Source organism: Elgaria multicarinata, chromosome 15 (assembly GCF_023053635.1).
Source record: "Elgaria multicarinata webbii isolate HBS135686 ecotype San Diego chromosome 15, rElgMul1.1.pri, whole genome shotgun sequence".
Taxonomy (NCBI): Eukaryota; Metazoa; Chordata; class Lepidosauria; order Squamata; family Anguidae; genus Elgaria; species Elgaria multicarinata.
Window position 1 is genome coordinate 23,985,624 of NC_086185.1, and position 22,402 is coordinate 24,008,025.

Genomic DNA, 22,402 nt, shown 5'->3' on the forward strand with positions numbered 1-22,402 from the left:
TACGATCCTCTGAGGATCATAGTTGTTGTCTGGGTATTTGTCGTCTGGGTGTAGTAGAGGTTGTTTTGTTTTTTCTATCTCTACACTGTGGAAAAAATGCTTCAGGTAGTCAAATTTGGCCACAGGTCCTCAGTATGCATTGTAGACAAGGCAAACATGATTAACATTTTACAGTACAATCCCATACCCATTTTCCTGGGACTTCTCGGCATTGATCTCAATGGGCTTACTTACCAGTAGATATGTAAAAACTTGTAATGCTAATCTACCAAGGACACTGTCAATTAAAGCTTGTATTTAAAGCTACAAAATTGATTAGGGGATATCTTTCACTAGCTCTGTAGAAACAAGTTATTCAATTTAAATCATATTATGATTATTTAAAAATAGTTATCCAAAATGTTTCATGTAATTGAGGCTTCTTTTCAGACACTTCCAGAAATAAATTTGTGTGAACTAAACAAGAAGGTATAAATTGAGGGCTACTCATTCTGCCCTATGGCAGTGAGCTGCCAGCATTTCTCAACTATGCAGCTGGTGAGGAATGCATTGCATTCTACAAAGGTTTTGCCTGGTTAGAGAGAAGAATCTTGGATTTCTTATGAGCCTGCTTACCCAGTCAAGTTGTTTAAATATTATTAATGCACAGTTATTATCTCATTTTAATAAGTGCAATTTGGGTTTGATGACACCTTGATTACCGCCTTGTTTGCTATTCTGCATCATTCACAATTAACTATATTTTGCTGTGGAATATGAATACTGCTCAACTTTATATTGTTTGTATAATCATAAAGTCAAAGAAAGAGCAGCTAATTCAGCAGGAAGTCTTTCCCTTCATTTAAGTCACTTAAGTCTGAGATTATCCTCTTGCGGGTGTAAACAAATGCAAGGCTTAAGTAAGCAAAGGGGCAATAATTTCAGGATAAGTGATGGTAAAAACAAACGTTGACAATTACAGTGATATTCCCTGGCACTATGCTCCTTTTGTAACAGGTTATTCTTAATCTGTTTGATCCCATTTCTTATTAGTACTAGCTAAAACATCACTAGCAGCCCTACCAATATTTATCAGGGACAAAATGGAGAGACCCAATTTCTATCCATGTGTTTACCACGATCCTGTTGATCCCACCAAAGTTTCTCTCTCCCAGAGACACTGTCTTCTACTTCTTCTACAACCATAGACACAAACAAGGTATGGTCAGCTTGGAAATGTACTCAAGGCTGTTTCAGAGAAGAGAAACAAAATTCAGTGTGTTTGCTGATTTTACACAGAGTGATTGGAAGAACAGGAAGCCTTGCCAAAAGAAGAAGAAAAAGAATTTATTCATTTATTTATTTAGAAGAATAAGGAGGAGGTGGTGGTAGTGGAGGAGAGAGCAGACCGCTCCTGCATTATCAAAGCAGCCCTCTCCCTACCTAAAACAATGGCAATTGTTACCCTCACACCCATCTGACATTTCAGAGTTGCAAGCATTCCATACCTGAACAAGATGAGGTGGCATATGGATGAGCACGTGTTCCCATGACTGCCCATGCTTGTATTGTGTCCCACCATGATGAAGTCATGGGTCTAGTGGCACATCTAGGTAGAGAAGGCCAGTGGCTCAGGTTCAATCCCCATCATCTCCTATGGTAGGCTGGAACAAGCTCCTGCCTGAAACTCTGGAGAACCATTACTGCCAGCCAGAGTTGACAGTACACGGATAGATGGACCAAGGCTCCTGCTCAGTCTGAGGCAGCTTCCAATGTAACTTGCTTTAGGGAGAGGAGGGGAAAGGTGTATGTTACCGAGGATGTCAAACATAGTACCTGTAAACATGACCAGTTTGTCCTGGGTGAGTTACCCTGGAGTATCTTGGTCATCTGTACCAACCTTCTAACAAGGACAGATTTCCCCCTACATGTCAGGCACAGATGTGTGGTGAAATGTGTAGCAAAACAGTTCAGCGATATGAGCTCATTGTCACATGTGACTGAGCAAATTCTAAGACCGTCTTTAAACATACCTTTTCTGTTATGGTCGCCACAACTTCTGCCATTCGTTCCTCCCATGCTGATCTGGGTCTCCATACAGTCTCCCTTCTGTGTACTTCAGCTTTGTGGTGTATTTACAAGTCACACAGATACCTGGCCTTATACCTGTAAATGGGTCAGAGAGCCAAGGCAGACTGGGGGTGGGGTGGGGGTCCTTTCAGATACTTGGATTGGTAATGTAGCAAATGCTTCTAGGCGTGTGACTAATATGCTTGCAAACCACACAAGTGATGCTTAGCTCCTTATGGTGGGGATGGTCTGTTTCTTGCATGGTGTATAAATCCAACAGGAAGTTGAATGATAGGGGCAGAAATCTTCAGACTTGCCTGGACCAACCTGGCAGCAACTGTGGAAGCACCAGCCACCATGCCAAACAGCAGGCTGAAGGTCGTATTCCCTCTGAGCCTGCATACCGTAGCATGATTTAGATCACAAATACACACATGTGTTGATCAGGCCAGCCTGCCTTCTGAATGCTCCCTCTCCTGAAGAGGACCTACCTGGACCTATCACCCCATCGCTAATATCCCCTTTGGGGCAAGGTGCCTGAGCATGTGGTGGCTGGGCAGCTTCCGGCATTCTTGGAAGAAACTGATTAACTGCACCCAATTCAGTCTGGTTACTGTATTCAACCCATTTGTTTACCATTTAGTTGGTTTGATAATTAACCAGTTAGATTGGTAACCCACCTGATTCAAAGGTTATAGGGGGGGAAAGCCAAGACAATACCAAAAGAAGAGTGGGAATGTCCCGAAACATAAAATTGCACAGATATGTTGCAGTGATAACATTCAAACGTAGAACCTTTATCAATCCTGGCAAAAACGTGCAGATATATTTCATTTTTATAATAACATGGTGTACCAAACTCAGGCAAGCGTATGCAAACTAGAAGTGGTAGTCATCCCAGTGATGTACAGACACCTACAGCTGAGTCTGACATTGCTTTTTTGCCTCTTTGTATCTTTATAATCCTTGTTGGGAAGCAGGGAGAATATTACACCTGAAGATGACAGGAGGCTCCATAATGTTTCAGCAGCCAAATGTATAGCTGATGCACGAACTAACAAACAGTGTGCACCTGTGTGTGTGTGTGTGATTCATATTTGACTGTTCTCAATCCAAATGCTCGATCTGTATGCCATTTTCTCCTGGCTTTCAGCTAAATGCAATGCTATGATGAACGTTGGAAGTCTTGCCAGCCTCCCCCTTACCTTGTGGCCCATGCTTTGGCCTTCTGCCCCTATTTGTCTAATAGGGCACAATTTGCAATACTTAAACTATTTGTAAGTGGTATTCATCTGGTGCCAACAAATTTGAATGGAAAATACTTCAGGGGCTAAACGCGAGTTGTCATTGTCTCCTAAAAAAAATGGGAATTGTAACCGAAGTCTCGGCTTAGTATGCATTTAAGTGCATCTTAAGATTTATATATTTTGTATTATTATTATTATTATTATTATTATTATTATTATTATTATTATTTTATTTATATAGCACCATCAATGTACATGGTGCTGTACAGAGTAAAACAGTAAATAGCAAGACCCTGCCGCATAGGCTTACATTCTAATAAAATCATAATAAAACAAGGAGGGGAAGAGAATGCAAACAGGCACAGGGTAGGGTAAACAGGCACTGGGTAGGGTAAAACTAACAGTATAAAGTCAGAACAAAATATCTGACTTTATTTAGAACAGTTATCTTCCTCTATAAGCTCTTAACAATGCTCTCATTTAATTAGAAGTAGCAGTGTGTGTGTGTTTCTTTACACGCTGAAGTTACACACCTGAACTTTACCAAACAAAACATAACTCTAACAATGAGCACAGAAATTTGGGAGGGAGTGCAGCATGTTATCTCTGCTTCTGAAAGCTTCTCTCGCAGGCCTTAGCTAGACCTAGCGGTCTAGCTGGATGGAGGGGTGAAGATCTCGTGATTTTTTCATCACGAGATCTCCCCCTCAATTCACATGCAGCGAGCGACAACCTTATTGTGCCTGCCATTTTTTTGTTTTCTTAAGGTGGCAGCAGCGCACGAGCGCTCATGCGCAAAAGGTAGGTTTTTTTTTAATATATATATTTTCCCCGCTCCCCACCCCACCCCCATGGGCGCAGTGCCCCTGAGGAGCTCTGCACCCCATGTGCAGGTCCCGGCTCCTGATGAGGAGCCAGAACAAACTGCAGCATGCAGCCACACGTTTTGCAGTCTTGGGCTCAGCCGGAGACCGTGGAAAAACGGCCTACAGGGGAGGGCGAGATCCCAGAGCAAAGGAGGGATCTCGGGATCCCCTGTGCATCATGTGGATGCACAGGGAAGATCCTGGGGATCGCCCCGTGATAAAACCCCATCTAGCTATGGCCTCAAACAGGTTACAGCTGCATTCAGACCAAATGTCACACCCTCGTTTTCTGTTAGGAACACAGGCAACTTTAAACTCTTGTACTATGTTCCTGTTTTTTCCATCTGCAAGTAGAGTAGAGTAGAGTAGAGTAGAGGGAGTAGAGAACCTTCCAATATCAGGTGGCAGAAACCATCATTTGCTGTTATATCAGAACCCAGCTGCGTTAAGTTGTTCTTTCTCTCCTGTGGTTAGAATCATATTGAGGGGTAGCAGGTTCTACTTGCTCACCCTGCCCCGTTTCATCACAGCCCCATCATCTGCCCCACCACCTTCCCCATGTTGGATGCAGCAGGTCTGAAACAAGTAACCCGCTGTATGCAGAAGGCTGCCCACAGAACCTGGAATCTTTTGAAATGAGGTTTCTAAATCATGCAGGTCTCTCCATGTGTTGAAGGTGGTGCAGCGGCCAGGTGATTGGGATGTGACAGAAGGAGGGGGCAGTGAGTACAAACTCTTGAAATAAGGGTGATGACCAGACATCTCAATAATTTGTCTTTGAAACTAGGTTCCAAACTGCAAGTCCACAAACTCTAGTCACAACAAACAGGTCACATCAGGAGCATCTAATCTTCTCATGCATGGAGGAAGGGGAATGGGCAGACAGGAGTGTGTGAGTCCAAGGCCCATGGTTGCTCACAGGCTTGTATCAAGTATAGAGATTTTGCAAGGTAGGTAGATCTAATTAGGATTAGTTTAGGGCTTTCAGGGGAAGTGAGTAATTTCATCTCTCTCTCTCTCTTTTTTTTTTTTTTTTGGCTTTGGGGTTGTAAGGCATGTGGCTGCCTTTAAACTAGCTCCCATGCTATGGTTTGTTAAATATTTCAAGAATATTGAAGTTGTGATTGCCTGAAAGATCGTATCAAGAATATTTCCCCTCCCTTGGTCAGGTTTAGAACCCATTTTTAAAACCATTGAGGTGACAACTGAGAAACCAAGTTCTTATAGTAGTAAATAGCGTTTTGACTGTATGTTATCTTAGAGCCTAAAGCTTCCTGACCATCTATCAGCTTTTAAGTATGTTTGAAGTGTGAAATCATTAAGCTTTTGACCGTGAGATTTGCTTGAATGAAAAAAATCTCACTGATGGGGTGTCCCGTGTCAATTTGCCAACACGTGTTGAAGGGGACACATGACAGCTTGCTACTCGTTCTGAATTCACGAAAGGCATTTATTTATTTATTTAATTTATATACCACCCCATAGCCGAAGCTCTCTGGGCGCATTACAAAAGTTTTAAAAAGTGTCTGTTCTAGTGTGCTGTTTCCCATACTCAATTTTGGCAGCTCCCAAGCATTCAGTGAACTCTTGGGGTGTGGGGGTGGGGGCAGTGCTTGAGAAAAAAAGCACTCTGGATATGTGTATTGGCAGGTGATGGAGGCAAAGGCTTGTCTTTCACATGCCATAGATGAGTTAATGATTGCTAATTCAGGTGCCACCAAGTAAGGCAAGGCCTGGCAAGGGTGATACCATTTGAAAGGTCATTTCTGTGCCTGCTATATTTTGAAGGGCTCTTTGTCTCCCTCAGCATAAGAGTCCCTCATGCTTAGGGCTCAGATAGAGCATCTGGGAATTACAGTATGAGGGAATGTGGTTTTGCTAAGCTTGGTGTGTTGTGTTCCCCCACTGGCCATGTGAACGCATGGAGCACTCTTCGAATTTCTGTTCACAGAGGAAATGAATATCTTGGTCATCTGTACCAACCTTCTAAGAAGGACAGATTTCCCCCTACATGTCAGGCACAGATGTGTGGTGAAATGTGTAGCAAAACAGTTCAGCGATATGAGCTCATTGTCACATGTGACTGAGCAAATTCTAAGACCGTCTTTAAACATACCTTTTCTGTTATGGTCGCCACAACTTCTGCCATTCGTTCCTCCCATGCTGATCTGGGTCTCCATACAGTCTCCCTTCTGTGTGCTTCAGCTTTGTGGTGTATTTACAAGTCACACAGATACCTGGCCTTATACCTGTAAATGGGTCAGAGAGCCAAGGCAGAGTGGGGGTGGGGTGGGGGTCCTTTCAGATACTTGGATTGGTAATGTAGCAAATGCTTCTAGGCGTGTGACTAATATGCTTGCAAACCACACAAGTAATGCTTAGCTCCTTATGGTGGGGATGGTCTGTTTCTTGCATGGTGTATAAACCCAACAGGAAGTTGAATGATAGGGGCAAAAATCTTCAGACTTGCCTGGACCAACCTGGCAGCAACTGTGGAAGCACCAGCAACCATGCCAAACAGCAGGCTGAAGGTCGTATTCCCTCTGAGCCTGCATACCGTAGCATGATTTAGATCACAAATACACACATGTGTTGATCAGGCCAGCCTGCCTTCTGGCTCGCTGTTCTGGGGTCCCTCCTTCCCCACGTACTTGTTTCATCCAGTTGCCACAGGAAACGCAGCTCCAACCTTCCTCTGTTTCTGCCTGTAAGGAGATGTGCTCCTGCTGTTGATGGATGATGATAGTGGGCTGGACTGGAGTCCCAGTGGCTGTTGGAGTACTTATTAGTGACAGGACTGGGGAGGAAGGGGAAGAGGCCGTGGCTTGGAGAGCCAATAAGAGAAGCTCCGTCAGATCTCTGGGGCATTTCCCGGCTGACAGGGCTGGCGATTAGGTCAAGGCCTTGGTCTCACTATGGAATAGTGAGGTGGGAAAGTCCATTGATACAATTGGTCCCGAGTGCCCAGACCGGTGTTCTGGAGCCCGTAACTCCCCTTGGTTTACAGAAGATCTGCGAGCAATGAAACAGGCTGGATGAGTCTGACATTGCTATTTTGCCTCTTTGTATCTTTATAATCCTTGTTGGGAAGCAGGGAGAATATTACACTTGAAGATGACAGGAGGCTCCACAATGTTTCAACAGGTAAATGTATAGCTGACACACAAACTAACAAACAGTGTGCACCTATGTGTGTGTGTGTGTAGTTCATATTTGACTGTTCACAATTCAAATGCTTAATCTGTGTGCCATTTTCTCCTGGTTTTCACCTAAATGCAACGCAGTGATGAACGTAGGAAGTGACATGATTGTGATATGTGTATATTTTCAGAAAGATTCATCCAGCAGTTTGGTCGTAATAATTTTTTAAATTTTTTTTAAAATTGTGATTTTTCAAGGAAACAGCAGCCACTCGCAAAGAGCAATGTCAGAAGATGTCTTATCCAATCAGTGATCAGCACACACTGTTCCTTGTGTGTTTTGAAGTGCTAATCTCTCCTACTTTAGTCTTTTGAAGTTAACTCATGTGTTTCCCATTAAGATAAGAACCAATTGCGTATTGACTGCAATACACACTACCAGGCTGGGAGCAATATGGGGAGAGTAATATTGAGGGGAAAATCTTTTTAAAAATCCTAAAAACCAGGGATGAACTGATGTGCTTCAAACTTGGCATGCCTAAAACCCTACATATGTACTATCATGTTGCCAAATTACATATTCATGTTGAGAGTTGCAGCCCAACACATCTGACAGGCACCAGGTTGATCGACTGGGTTTGGACAACAGAATAACCCATGATGGTTTAAATAGTCATTTAAATAGCCATTTCCCAGTATGCCCAAGCCACTGACCTGACTCTCCTTCCCGCCTCTGATCACGATTGTGATCAGGTCGAGACTTTTGTTTTTTCTTTTTTAAAAAATAGTCCTTGACCTGTTTTCGTGCAAATACGGGGCTAGGAACCTTGCCGGCACTTCCCTGTAATTTCCCCCATGAGAGCAAATGGGGAAATTGTATGTTTTGATCCCCCCCCCACTTGCACTTCAAAAACAATAAAAAGCGGGAAAGTGTAGGGGGAATGAAACCCTTGCCAAGGACTCCCCCCCCCATTTCCTGCAAATGAACCCAGTCACATTTTGAACTATAATGCTTATTAATTTTCGTTATCATCACAGTAGTGGCATACTGTTTAACCATAAATATATTTTAAATGTATATGCTTAGAAGAAGGTAAATTTACCTGTGAGTAAATAGGGCATTCTCCTGAGTAGTGCTAAAATCTGTCAACGTTGGGTAAGCGGCTGCAGCGCCATCTTCATGACCACAGAATATCTCTGAGGTAATAAAGATGGTGGCAGCTGCAGGCAGTTCACCCAACACTGTTCTGCTGAGAAAAGGGAATTATGCTCACTCCGGATCGAGGCGGGGTACAACATAAATGCAAATGCCATAAAATACATATAATTTAAACATTTAAAACTAATACAGTATTAAAAGCATCACAGTATTAAAAGGCATCTTAAAATTCAACTGGGTAGGCCTGCCGGAGCTTTCTTAAAATCCGGAAGACTGTTAAGTTGAGGAATCCCTCCCGGCAGGCCATTCCATAATTTGGGAGCAGCAGAGGAAAATGTCCTCTGGGTAATTGTTGTCAGCCTTGTTTTTGTTGGCTGGAGTAAATTCTTCCCAGAGGACCTGAGTGTGCGGGGCGGATTGTACGGGAGAAGGCGATCCCGCAGGTAGCCTGGACCCAAACCATGTAGGGCTTTAAAGGTGATAACCAACACTTTATTCGTTGCCCAGAAACTAATTGGCAGCCAGTGAAGAGTTTTTAAAACTGGTGTAATGTGCTCACCCCTAGGTGTACCAGTGAGCAGCCTGGCTGCCATGTTTTGGACTAGTTGAAGTTTCCGGACTAGGCACAAAGGTAGCCCTATGTGGAGCACATTGCAGACGTCGAGCCTCGAAGTTACCAGCACATGCACTACCGTCTTTAGGTCTTCCGACTCTAGGAAGGGGCACAGCTGGCGTATCAGCCGAAGGTGATAGTAGGCACTCCTGGCCATTGCATCTATCTGGGCTGTCATTTGGAGCGACAGATCCAGGAGCACCCCCAAGCTGCGAACACAGTCTTTCATAGGGAGTGTAACCCCATCCAGAACCGGTTGACACACCTCCAAACCCAGGTTGCGGCCTTTGACAGCAAGCACCTCTGACTTGTCTGGATTCAGCTTCAGTTTGTTTTTCCTCATCCAGCCCATTACCGCCTCCAAGCATTCATTTAGAGGAGACACACTGTCCTTAGCTGACGCTGTTGTCGAAGGCATAGAGAAATATATTTGGGTGTCATCAGCATACTGATAGCACCCCGCCCCATGTCTCCGGATGATCTCTCCCAGCGGTTTCATGTAAATATTAAACAGCATTGGGAAAGGATGGCACTTTGTGGTACACCACACAGCAGCTCTTTCTTTGAGGAGCAGCTATCCCCAAGCATCACCATCTGGAACTTGTCCAAGAGGTAGGACCGGAACCACTGAAGCACAGTGCCCCCGATTCCCAGTCCCCTCAGGCGATCCAGAAGGGTACCATGGTTGATGGTATCAAAACCCGCTGAGACGTCCAAAAGTACCAGCAGGGATACACTCCCCTGTCAATACTAAGGCGTAGATCAACCGCTAAGGCAACCATAACGGTCTCAATTCCGTATCCTGCTCTGAAGCCAGTTTGAAATGGGTCTAGAAAATCTGTATCATCCAAGATTGCTTGGAGTTGGAAGGCCCTCTCGATCACTTTGCCCCAAAATGGAAGATTTGATACTGGTCTGTAATTATTAAGGTCCAGGGAGGGCTTTTTAAAAAGTAGCCATACTACTGCCTCTTTTAGGCATGATGGAGAACTCCCCTCTCTGAGTGATGCATTAATAATATGCTTTAGTTGTTGTCTAACTGCATCTCCTCCCTGGATGACCAGCTATGAGGGACAGGGATCGAGAGGGCGTCTTCCTTACTCGTCCAAGCAGCTTGTCCACATCCTCGGTACTCCCCAACTGAAACTGATCCAGTGTAATCCTACTTGCGGAGTTGCTTTAAAGTGTTTTATAACAGTTTTGACAACTGTTGGGGCCCAGGACACACTCCATATACAGTTGTCAAAGTGGTTATAAAGTGCTTTAAAACAGTAGTGTAGATCCGGCCCTGGTCTGCCTATAAGTCTGATTTTAATACTGTGAACTGCTGTGAGAACTGTTATGATTCCAAAACAGCATATAAACTATTGTAAAATAAACAGGTAAATGGATTTAATTAGTGGACAACACAGACATGAGATTTGATCATGTCCTGGCTCCTTTGAGGGCTACCATACATGGCTGCTGGGCTGCGTTCATCTTGTGGGGTGCACGGGCTGGGCAGGCCCGGTCCAGCAGCTCCATCCACCCACTGTGATCACTGCTAAGTCTGTGAACGTTATGCTACTGTAAATCTTTGCCTCTGACAGCATGCTACTCTCTGCCCAGAGGTTGTTATGGATGACCCGCATCTGCTGATGCTTGTCCTTCTTTCTCTTTTGCCTCCACAGGTTGGATTCTGCCAGGGACCACATCCTGCCCATTGACTATTACATCGAGCCACAGAAGACATGCTTGATCTGTGCGGATGAAGCTTCTGGATGCCACTATGGGGTTGTGACCTGTGGGAGCTGCAAAGTCTTTTTCAAAAGAGCTGCTGAAGGTAATTCTCTTGTTTTGAGAATGAGGGTGAATAGAAATCAGAAGTTGATTCTGGATGCCGTTGCGAGTCCATTTCACTGAAAAGGCCATCCCTCACAACATGTCATAAGAACCTGTCTTTGGCAATACAAAAGAACTTTCGTAGATTGCAGTGTTATTGTTAACTCTCTTTTATCTGCTCAGGGAAGCGAGTTTCCATCATATCTTCAAAGCAAAAGACATATTCTTTCTGATTGAGAAATATCCAGGAAGCAGTGGGGATTGAACCATTGCGGTGCTCCTGTGTTCACACACAGCTTCATCTAACAGCTTCTTTTCTGCATGCTCTTCTCTCCAACTTCCCTTCTTATCTTATGAGAGGGTTCTACCCTGAAAGGCTGCCTTAAAATAATTTTAAATAAATAAACAGATTCTCCAAGAGATTGTGTCACTTCTTCAGGTGAGCAATGAAATCAATGCACAACCGATGGCACTGTCACCTTCCTCTCCTACAGCTCTGGCCTCCTCCTCATGTTCTGTGCTCCGTTTATTGCTTTAATATGATTTGGATCAATGGAAAGAGATCTGTAAACTGCCTTTCTGTATTGCTTCATTTTTCACAAATACCTGGAAGAAGTGGGAGAGGCCTGTCTCAAGCCCCTTGAGATCTTTGTACATGTAACATTTAACCATGTAGGGTGAATATCATTCCACACACGTGGTAAAAGACCATAGCGTGCATGTAACCAGTTCACTGTACTGTGCTGTCAAGTGTTGAGGGTAATCTTACAGTTACCACTCAGTTACCACTTAATCCAAAATCCAGAGATGCAGAGAAGTCATAACTTGGCAGAATAATAATGATGGTCAGTTTACCATGTGCCTACTTGCACATGATGGTAAATTACCACTTGGTTAATGGTTTGCTGCATTCACCCTTAGCAATGGCCACTTGTAATTAACTGATCACAAAACACCACCATAAAAACCATCAATATCCAAGCCACTGTAATGTTTGAAAGTGGTCAACTGCCCTGAATTCTTTCTCTTTCTCTGAGAGAGTAGGAATCTGTGGCCCAGCATATATCCTGGGCTTCAGGGTTATATCAAGAGATGGCCTTCCGATGTCACTGGCTGTCATCACAGGTCTACCACCACAAACAGATCTTTCCCGCCAACTCAAACAGAATGCTTCAAAATATCATCTGCCTGAAATTAATTGTCCTCGACTTCCCCCTGCCCCCCCTGCAATGTCCTTAGGGTGAAATGGTACTGGAGGCTGGAGAAACGGAGCAACTTTCTTCTCTGACAGATTTCTACCTCCAAATCTTCCTGCCCCACTTTGGGAGTCCCACGGGAGAAATGAAATGGTTAAAGGAGAATTAGGAGAGTGGGCTAGGGTGAGGGGAACGGCTGGAACTTTCTCTTCTCTCTCCCCATCCCGCCCGTCAAACATGCTAATGGCACTTATCGCAAGATCCGATCACCACCTGAAAACCAGCACGCAACGTCCTCCCATCCTCCTCCCAAGCCCCGAAGATGGCTTTTTTCCACAGGCGGCTCTTCTCAGGCCTGGGATCAGTTGTTTCTTTGAATCCCTGGCATGGTGTGATTTTCATTTCTCATTTAGAAATTGCAGGAAGAAATTACAGAAATTGGACCGTTGGATGACAACGGAGTTAAGGGAGTAATAAAGGAGGTTAGGGAGATTGCAGAGAAGCTGGATGAATTCTTTGCATTGGTGTTCACTGCAGAAGATACAGGACAGATGCCTGTACCTGAACTTATGTTTTCAGGAAGAGAGTCTGAGGAACTAAGGCAAGTAGTGGTGACAAAAGATGGAATCCTCAACTTTATTGACAAATTGAAAGCAAATAAATCACCCGGCCTGGATGGTATACATCCTGGAGTTCTCAAATATGAAATTGTGGACTTTCTAACAAAAATATGCAACATGTCCCTAAGCTCAGCCTCTGTACTAGAGGACTGGAAGATGGCCAATGTAACACCAATTTTTAAAAAGGGATCCAGAGGGGATCCGGGAAATTACAGCTCAGTTAGCTTTACAGAAAGCAGATAGGAGGAATAAGTGGTCAATTCTCCTGATAGAGAGAAATAAATAGTGGGATCCCACTGGGATTGGAATTGGGACCAACTCTTTTCAACTTGTCCATAAATGATCTGGAATTAGGAATGAGCAGTGTAGTGGCCAAGTTTGCCGATGACACCAAATTATTTAAAGTTGTTAAAACTCAAAGGGATTGTGAGGAGCTCCAAAGGGATCTCTCTAAGCTGGGAGAGTGGGCATCCGAATGGCAGATGCAGTTCAATGTAAGCAAGTGTAAGGTGATGCATATTGGGGCAAAGAAATGCAACTTCAGGTTCTGAGCTGGTGGGATCTGAGCTGGCAGTGACCAAATCTGAGCTGGCAGTGACCGAACAAGAAAGAGATCTTGGGGTTGTGGTGGACAGCTCAATGAAAATGTCCACCCAGTGTGCAGCAGCTGTAAAGAAGGCAAACTCCATGTTATGCATTGTAAGAAAAGGAATTGAGAATAAAATTGCCAGTATCAATTCCTGACGAAGAAGGCTATTAACGGCTACTAGCCCTGATGGTTGTGTGCTACCTCCAGTGTCTGAGGCAGTAAGCCTGTGTGCACCAGTTACTGGGGAACATGGGTGGGAGGGTGCTATTGCACCGTGTTCTGCTTTGTTGGTCCCTGGTCAACAGCTGGTTGGCCCCTGTGTGAGAAGAATGCTGGACTAGATATAGGCCTTTGGCTTTACTCAACAGGGCTCTTCATAGGCCATACCTTATTCAGCTTCCTGAAACAGTCCCAGAGTGTCTGAATACCACCTTGTGATTTTGTTTCCCACACATCTGGACAGTGGCTCCGTAGGATTAGGAAAGCTGAGAGGGAGTGGGAAAAATACAACCGGCACAACTAAAGACAGGGTATAGAAGAAAAGGCCCCCATGTCCCTTGGGAGTTGCATTTTTCTTCCAAGGACTGGCTTCCCTTGGCAAGTTACCAATGTCTCAGAGAGGGGTAGAACTGATTATATATGCTTGCAGAATGCATCTCAACTGGATTCCAACCTAGATTTTGTGGTTCTTCATCGTGGTCTCTGTGCATCACACATATGAGTATATATATATATATATATATATATATATATATATATATATATTGTGTGACTGCACAGATGACCACTCGAAGAACCAAAGTTACAGGTAAGCAACCTGTTCTTCTTCATCGTGGTCTCTGTGCATTACACAATATATATATATATATATATATATATATATATATATACATACATATACTCATATGTGTGACTGCACAGATGACCACTCGAAGAACCACAGTTACAGGTAAGCAACCTGTTCTTCCTATTCACAGCATGGTTTCTGGTTTTGAGTTTGGGGGTCATCTGGAGCTGAATATTGGGTGGAGCTTTACTTGCTTAATTGTCTTTTCTAGCTGTGTTACCCTCCATTTCCAGTTCTTCAGCATGCTGAATATTTTATCCCTCTCTTTCATGCACTCTACCAGCTGTCTTCCTGCTTTCAAATTCCATATCTCCTAAGACCTCTGCCCACTCAGCCTGTCCCTACACAACTCCATTCACTAGGGTCTGTGTGAGGTTTTTAATCACACACACATTTTACTTTCCCTTACCAATGCTGTATCGCGTACATTCTGATTTTAAAGGAGTTGTTTCCTAAGCTACCCGAATATTTGTGAATGTTCCGTGACACCTCATCATCTCAGCCAATTGCTGTTAGCTGCTTCACCATTGTAAATACTATACATTATAGGTAATAATAAGCAAATGTGTACTTGCTATTCCCAGGAGAGGAGGCAACTCTCTTTACACTGAAGGATTCCTCACAAAAATAAAGTGTATCATGGATTGTATGATACGTGTTGATTTCTTGTATCATGGATTTTAGGTTGTCTATTGAGCTGAGTGTGGGAAAAGCCAATGCTTTTGCTGGGCTGTAGATTCCACTGTTCAGTCTCTCTTTCACACACACACACACATACATTTATTGGGTACAAAATTCAACACCCAAAAACCTTAGCTTTCATTTTTTTTTAACACTGTTGTGACCCCAAAGTGAGATTATGTTCTTGGCATGTGCAGGCAGTGCCTGGTGAACTTGCAGAATGTGGAGGGATGGCCAGTGTGGTATGGGTATACTTCTTTGCCCCTGCTAATGACTAGCAGAAGTATGTGTGTGTGTGTGTGCAAATTGTATCTCTGGTCTAATGATGCTTTCCGACAATAAAGCAATTGCAGTTTTCCATTCGTATTTTGTCTCTAATCACTTTAGGTAAACAGAATTACCTCTGTGCCGGCCAGAATGACTGCACCATTGATAAGCTTCGAAGGAAAAACTGTGCTTCCTGTCGCCTGAGAAAATGCTATGAAGCAGGCATGACTCTCGGAGGTAAGGTTGGCTCGGATTAGGAATCGTTGATGCTTTACAGCATATTTGCTTTGCTATTGATGTATCATATATTTAATGAAACTAGAGATAGAGATATGTTAGGGTCCCAGTTGTGGTGACCATGTTTTTTTTATCAGAGTAGCAAACTGCCATCTTGGCCCTGTGGGGAAGAAGAAAGACCGAGGGGACAGGAGCAGGCAGAAGTAACATCGGGGCCTGCTCCTGCTGGACTCTTCCCCCCCCCCCCCCACAGGGCAAACTGCCATCTTGGCCCTGTGGGGAAGAAGAAAGACCGAGGGGACAGGAGCAGGCAGAAGTAACATCGGGGCCTGCTCCTGCTGGACTCTTCCCCCCCCCCCCACAGGGCAAACTGCCATCTTGGCCCTGTGGGGAAGAAGAAAGACCGAGGGGACAGGAGCAGGCAGAAGTAACATCGGGGCCTGCTCCTGCTGGACTCTTCCCCCCCCCCCCCCCAGGGCAAACTGCCATCTTGGCCCTGTGGGGAAGAAGAAAGACCGAGGGGACAGGAGCAGGCAGAAGTAACATCGGGGCCTGCTCCTGCTGGACTCTTCCCCCCCCCCACAGGGCAAACTGCCATCTTGGCCCTGTGGGGAAGAAGAAGGACCGAGGGGACAGGAGCAGGCAGAAGTAACATCGGGGCCTGCTCCTGCTGGACTCTTCCCCCCCCCCCCACAGGGCAAACTGCCATCTTGGCCCTGTGGGGAAGAAGAAAGACCGAGGGGACAGGAGCAGGCAGAAGTAACATCGGGGGCTGCTCCTGCTGGACTCTTCCCCCCCCCCCACAAGGCAAACTGCCATCTTGGCCCTGTGGGGAAGAAGAAAGACCGAGGGGACAGGAGCAGGCAGAAGTAACATCGGGGCCTGCTCCTACTGGACTCTCTCTCTCTCTCTCTCTCTCTCTCTTTCTTTCTCTCTCCTCCCTCCCTCCCTCCTTGACTCCTTTTCCTTGTGTGTCATGTCTTTATTAGATTGTAAGCCTGAGGGCAGGGACTGTCTTTTTTGCTAAGTGTAAGCCGCTCCGAGAGCCTTTTTTGGCTGAGGAGCGGGGTGTAAGTATGATAAATAAATAAATAAATAAATTTTAAAGAGTGTATTAAAGTTGTGACCTACTTTGATAGTATTGGACAATCTCACATCCTTATCCCAAAGGACCAAAGGGACTTCTAGCGAAGTTCACAAAATCTCATCCCATTTAGTGAGGCAGGATCTATTTATTTATTAATTCAGTCACGTAAAATTATTTTTTGGCTGCCTTTAATGGTTAACAAATCTTCTCAAAGAACTAAACTACTTCAAATAGATTAACCCGTATGATGGATGAATAGAAGCCTGTGATCAAAGCAAGTGTCTGTGTTTGATAAACCAACAGCAGGAAGGTGTTGTGTGGGAGAAAATAAGAGAAAAGAACTTTCAGGGCTCGTCCTTTCATGACTGGGTTCAGCCGACACAATGGTCAATGGTAGATTAAATAGTCCACAGGTGGCTATTGTGTCATCTGTTGAGCCTTTTTCACACAACAGTTGGTCATTTCCCAGAAATAACCAATGCAAATAATCAGCGGTGTGCAGAGTCGACTTTCTGCACAATGCTGTTGGGGCTCTACATTGTTGTGGTCACTATTTTGGGGCACTATTAGAGCTATTCTCTGTGTTATGGTGCATGGGCCTTCATCTATCGTTGCCTCGAAGTTTATGTCTCCCGCCCTGTAAGATTCCGTTTAAAGCCCTCCTGAGCAAGTTCTTCATGCTGTGGCCAAACATTCCCCACCCACTCAGACGCTGAAAGCAATCAGGCCACACCCCTTTGAAGCTAATGCCATACATTTAGAAAGAGGCTCCAGACAGGATGATTCCAAAACTGACCAGGGTGGAAACTCAAATCTAAGTGGGAAAGACCAAAATTTGGTGCAGGTCAGCAAATAAGCCCAATGGTATGTAGCAAGGTTAGGAAAACCAAACACAACAACTTTGATTGGAAGTTGCATCCATTTCAGTAGGGCTGTGCTCCGCTTCTCTTTGGTTCTTGGAAGCGATAGCGAAGTGGGGGGCTTCACCTCTATTATTGGTGGAGAAGCGAGTCGGGGGCTAGCGAAACATAGCAAAGAGAAGCAACCACAAGCAAATCGAACCACTTTTTGCGAAGCGCTCCGCCCACCATTTTGGATATTTTTCCCCATAGGATTGCATTGCGGAAAAAATTACTGTATAACTTTTTTGTTTTGAAACCCACATCACTGAAACTCACTATGCATAGAGAGTGGTGGTTGGGGGTCATTTGTGGTGATTTTCAGACTCTTTCATCATGCGGTTTGCTTGCTATTAATTTGTTTAAAATGGCTAAAAGCGGGAGGGGGTAAGGGTTTTTTGAAGCGATGATAGGCAGATTCATCTCCCAATTGTGATCACCTGATGAAGCATCTTCCAATCACAATGTTGGAGGGGGGGAATAAGCAAAATGGGATACTTAGTAATTTGGGTTACTGGATAACTTTTCTTTCTTTGTCTGAACAGACTTTTTCTAGTGTTTTTTGAAACAGTAGCCCCACCAAATGTACAAACACAACCTTAAATCATATACTACTAAGTAAATAAATAACAGATAGGAAACACAGCACTGCTACCCACCCTAACCTTGGTGAACAACTGAATAGATGTGGTGCAAGGGGATAATGTCCATAGGGCATGTGGACGTGCCCAGTGCACACTCCTGCCCTTGGAGGGTCGTCAGAACCCCCCAAAGGGTAGCCAGCGGAGAAGCCAAGGAGCACCACGAGTTGAAGTGTGATGCAGCTTCTCAAAGATTGGTACCTAGACAGGACCAGTCAAATTGGCACAATAGTTTCCCCTCCCCCTGGGCACGTCCACTTTCCTCTTATTGGTAAAAGACAGATATAGCCTTTTTTTAAAAAAATCTTCTTGTTGTGATTCAGCAACACTGCTGCTTTTAATTCCACCACTCCTGTATTTGTTTATTTATTTATTTATTAAATTTATATACCACCCCATAGCCCAAGCTCTCCTGGTTTTCCCTCTTCAGTGAAGTCAGGCAGGCTTTCATTGTGGTTCAACTTCTTATTGTTGTTGTGATTATTATTATTATTAGTAGTAGTAGTAGTAGTAGTAGTAGTACTGCTATTATTAACGTTGTTGTTGTTTTGTTGTTGTTTAATGGCTGTGATCACAGTGCAGTCAATCAACTCTGAAGCAAGGATCACAAAGCTTTACTCTTATCCTCCTAGCCCCCTATTAGTTGTGGGATGCAAAAGAAAAGGCATCTCTCTGTGCTGTTCCTGCCTCACAGGGACAGTTTGAAGCAATCCTTGGATCACTTACTTGTGCCCCCAGAAATGTCTGCTGCATGCCTGCCTTCCCGCCTCCGCCTGGGTGCTGTTGTTGTGGGGTGTCTGCTGGGAATTACTTCCCCATACATTTATTTATTTATTTATTTATTGCACGAAGCTCTCTGGGCGGTTTACAAATCTATGGCATAGTCGTACATCTCTGCCTGCCTCTCTGCCCTCCTGGTGCCTGGGAGATGTACCAGATGATGGGCTTTGTGGTTCAACCCCGCAAGCCTCTGGCATGCTTGCTCCCACTGCTACAGGGGCATGCTGCCTGTCCTCCTCTGTGCTTGCCCCAAAGGGACAGTTTGTGCATGTCTTGCTTTGACTCAGGGTGTCCTTTCATGTGATAAAAGGCAGCTGCATTGTGCGCTCACCCTGTTTAAGATTTCTTGGTGTGTGTGTGCATTTTTGAAGTGTTTCACCTGAGATGATGATCCTTATTTAGAAAAAATCTTTATTCCCCCAAATCATCTTTCCTATTGATTGCTATGGGCAAGCGCTTTGCAATGGATCCTTATAGGCAGGTATGGAAATATGTCGGAGCTATTAGCATTTCTGAAAATGGGGTGTAGGATTTTCAAAAAGTCCCCCAAAAATGAGGGTTGGATTTCCTTCCAACTGGGCATGAATGTGGATACATAGATAAGCTCTCATGGTGCCAATTTTGAGGTTTGTAACATGAAAACTGACAGAGTTCTCGAAAGGGGTGTGAATTGGGGTTAGGGGACAATGCTTAAAACGGAAAAAAAAATCACCAAAAATCAGGGCATGCTCGGATTTGCTTGGAGCTTGGCGTGAATGTGTATACATGGATAAGCTCTCATGGTGCTGATTTTGAGTTTTGTAACATTAACAGTAAAAAAGTTATAGGTGTTTGAATTTCAATGCAAGTCTATGGGGAGGAAACACGGAACACCGATTTAGATCCGGAGCTCCGCAGCAGAGCGGAGCGGACCATAGGCAGATGACACAGGGCGGAGCAGACCCGATCCGGAAGTTGTGGATCGGGGGTCCGTGCACAGCCCTACTTTTCAGGGATATTCTTTGTGGTGAGGAACCCCAAAAGAATTTACAAAACAAAGTATTAAGTTTTTGAAAATATTTGCTAGGTATAAGTAAAGGGATTCCATGTATAACGTAAACAATTCAGGTCTAGTATTTAGTATTCATCTTAAGTGTATTAACCTTGCTCCATAGACTTAACTGAATCACCAAAAGTATTAATCAGTTTCATCAAGGCCGGTACTAATGACTGGAGCTTTGAAATAAACAATAAAAGATCATCTGCATACAGAATAATTTTAAATTCTAAGTCAGCATGTACAAAACTATGACTACTACTGCTTTGCCTAATAGTGTATGCCAGAGATTCCAAGCATAAATCGAATATCAATAGGGAAAGTGGACATCTCTGTCTGGCACCCTGACTAAGTAGAAAAAAAGCTGGAAATAATCCATTAGTCCTTACTCTAGTTCTCAGGGCTGAATATTAGGGCTGTGCACAGACCCCCCAATCCTCTCCAGATCCTGATCCACAACTTCCGTATTAGGTCCGCTCCACCCCGCATCGATTCGCCTATGATCTGCTTTGCTTTGCTGCGGAAGTCCGGATCTGGATCAGAGCTCCGTTTTCCCCCATAGACTTGCATTGAAATTCAAATGCCTATAACTTTTTTTACTGTTAATGTTAGAAACCTCAAAATCAGCACCATGAGAGCTTATCCATGTATCCACATTTATGCCAAGCTTCAAGCAAATCCGAGCATCCAGTGATTTTTGGGGAATATTTGAATATCCCCCACCCCATTTTCAGAAATCCAAATATCTTTTGTAAAAGTGGCAGATGGCGCACAGTGCTCCACAGGAGCGCTGCAGCCATCAGGGCAGGGTGAGGTGATGGGGGTTGGAAACTGAGCCAGGGGGAGATGGGGGGAAAACAGAGCCTGGGGGGATCGGAGATCGCGGCTTGGGGGGGGATCGGAGATTGCAGCCGGGTGGGGGGGATCAGCGATTGTGGCTGGGCGGGGGGGATCGCGGGCAGGGGGAAATCGGGGGCAGGGGGAGCGGGGAACCCCTTTTTACAAAACAACAACACCTACCTTTATCGTTGGTGCTCTCCTGCGCACATGGCCTCTTTAAGACTTCAAAGAAAATGGCTGACGCAACGGGGCTTTCCTTTACCCCGTTGTGTCGACGTGTGGATAGGAGCGTGGGCTGTCGCTCCTATCCGTGCTACTTCTAGCACAGGCTGTCGCTCCTATCCGTGCTACTTCTAGTGCGGGCTGTCGCTCCTATCCGTGCTACTTCTAGCGCGGGCTGTCGCTCCTATCCGTGCTACTTCTAGCGCGGGCTGTCGCTCCTATCCGTGCTACTTCTAGCGCGGGCTGTCGCTCCTATCCGTGCTACTTCTAGCGCGGGCTGTCGCTCCTATCCGTGCTACTTCTAGCGCGGGCTGTCGCTCCTATCCGTGCTACTTCTAGCGCGGGCTGTCGCTCCTATCCGTGCTACTTCTAGCGCGGGCTGGCCCCTCCACACACCCATTTTTAAGGTAGGTCTAGCAAGGCCCCAAGAGTCAGCCTAGGTATGGCACCATCCACACAATAAGCAATTCCTTGAACTGATTTGTTGTTGTTTTTAGAGTAAATAGGGGTGATCCAGATTGGGACCACAGCAGGAAGCAAAGGGTTAAAGTAGCTATGGTCTCTAATACAGGGTGCAAGGGTGGCAATCCCCCACTGTGAATCCCAGCCCCCTCTTTTCCTGCCCAATCCTTTCCACCTCCATGGCCATCCATCCTCCAACACCATTCACCAACCTCTTTTCTTTTCTTTTCTTCCAATGAGCCTGCTCTGGCTGCTGCATTTGCCTGGTCACAACATTCTGGCTTGTTTCTCCCTGTCCTGAAAGCTCCATGGCTTTCAGTAGTTTCCAGTGGTCTCCCCAGCACAGGTGCATCGCAGGGAAGAAAGGCTCAGGCTGGAAGGGACCCCTGGGAGAACGATCTCCCCCACAGCAGCATATTGGCACTCTGACTAATCCAGACGCTCAGTGCCAGGCATAGGCAAAGGCAGTCCCAGTCACTTGGTAAGGGAGGGTGCACCCCAAGTAAGTCATAACTCCAATGAACCCCATAGCTCTGCAGGGATGCTCTATGCAAGGAGAGCACGGGAGGGCCAGAGAGCAGGACCGCCGTCCTTTTAAAAAACAGCATACATTTATTTATTTATTTATTTATTTATTTTTCTTCGAAGCCAGAAGAAAGAGCGGGGAAGAGAGAGAGCGGTTCCTTTTATTATTTCAGAGTATGTGTGGACTACGGTGACCATGTGACCGGATTCCCCAGGACAAGTCCAGAAATGGGTCAGAAATCCAGGGTTCAGCAGGAAATTTAATATTTTATTGAAATGTCCGGGCAGGTTGTGGTCTCCCTGCGCTGATCCAGGCCTTTTGTTTTGGAAATCACCCAAATTGTCACAGGGGAGAGGCTTGAAAGGCACATTTCCAGCACCTCCAGAAACGCCTCCTCCACCCTCTCGCAGCGCTGCTGTGGTCCTGGCCGGCGCGATCGTGCAGGGCAAGAAATTGCCCAAATCGTCGAGGGGGAGGCGATGGGAGGACACGTTTCCTTCTGGATCTCTGTGCGGGAGAGGCTGGGGCGCATGGCTTCTGCCTCCCTCCCCATCCCTCCCAATGCAAAACCTAGAAG

At 45.1% G+C, this 22,402-nt stretch overlaps 1 protein-coding gene across 1 annotated transcript in view; it reads left to right on the top strand.

Annotated features, from left to right (window-relative positions):
* The window catches only part of LOC134409358 (androgen receptor-like), a 59,504-nt gene that overhangs the window by 11,391 nt on the left and 25,711 nt on the right, over positions 1-22,402 (top strand). Inside the window, exons 2-3 of the mRNA XM_063142070.1 lie at positions 10,745-10,896; positions 15,216-15,332. Coding sequence (XP_062998140.1) covers positions 10,745-10,896; positions 15,216-15,332 — 269 coding nt within the window. The remainder of the gene's footprint in view (positions 1-10,744; positions 10,897-15,215; positions 15,333-22,402) is intronic.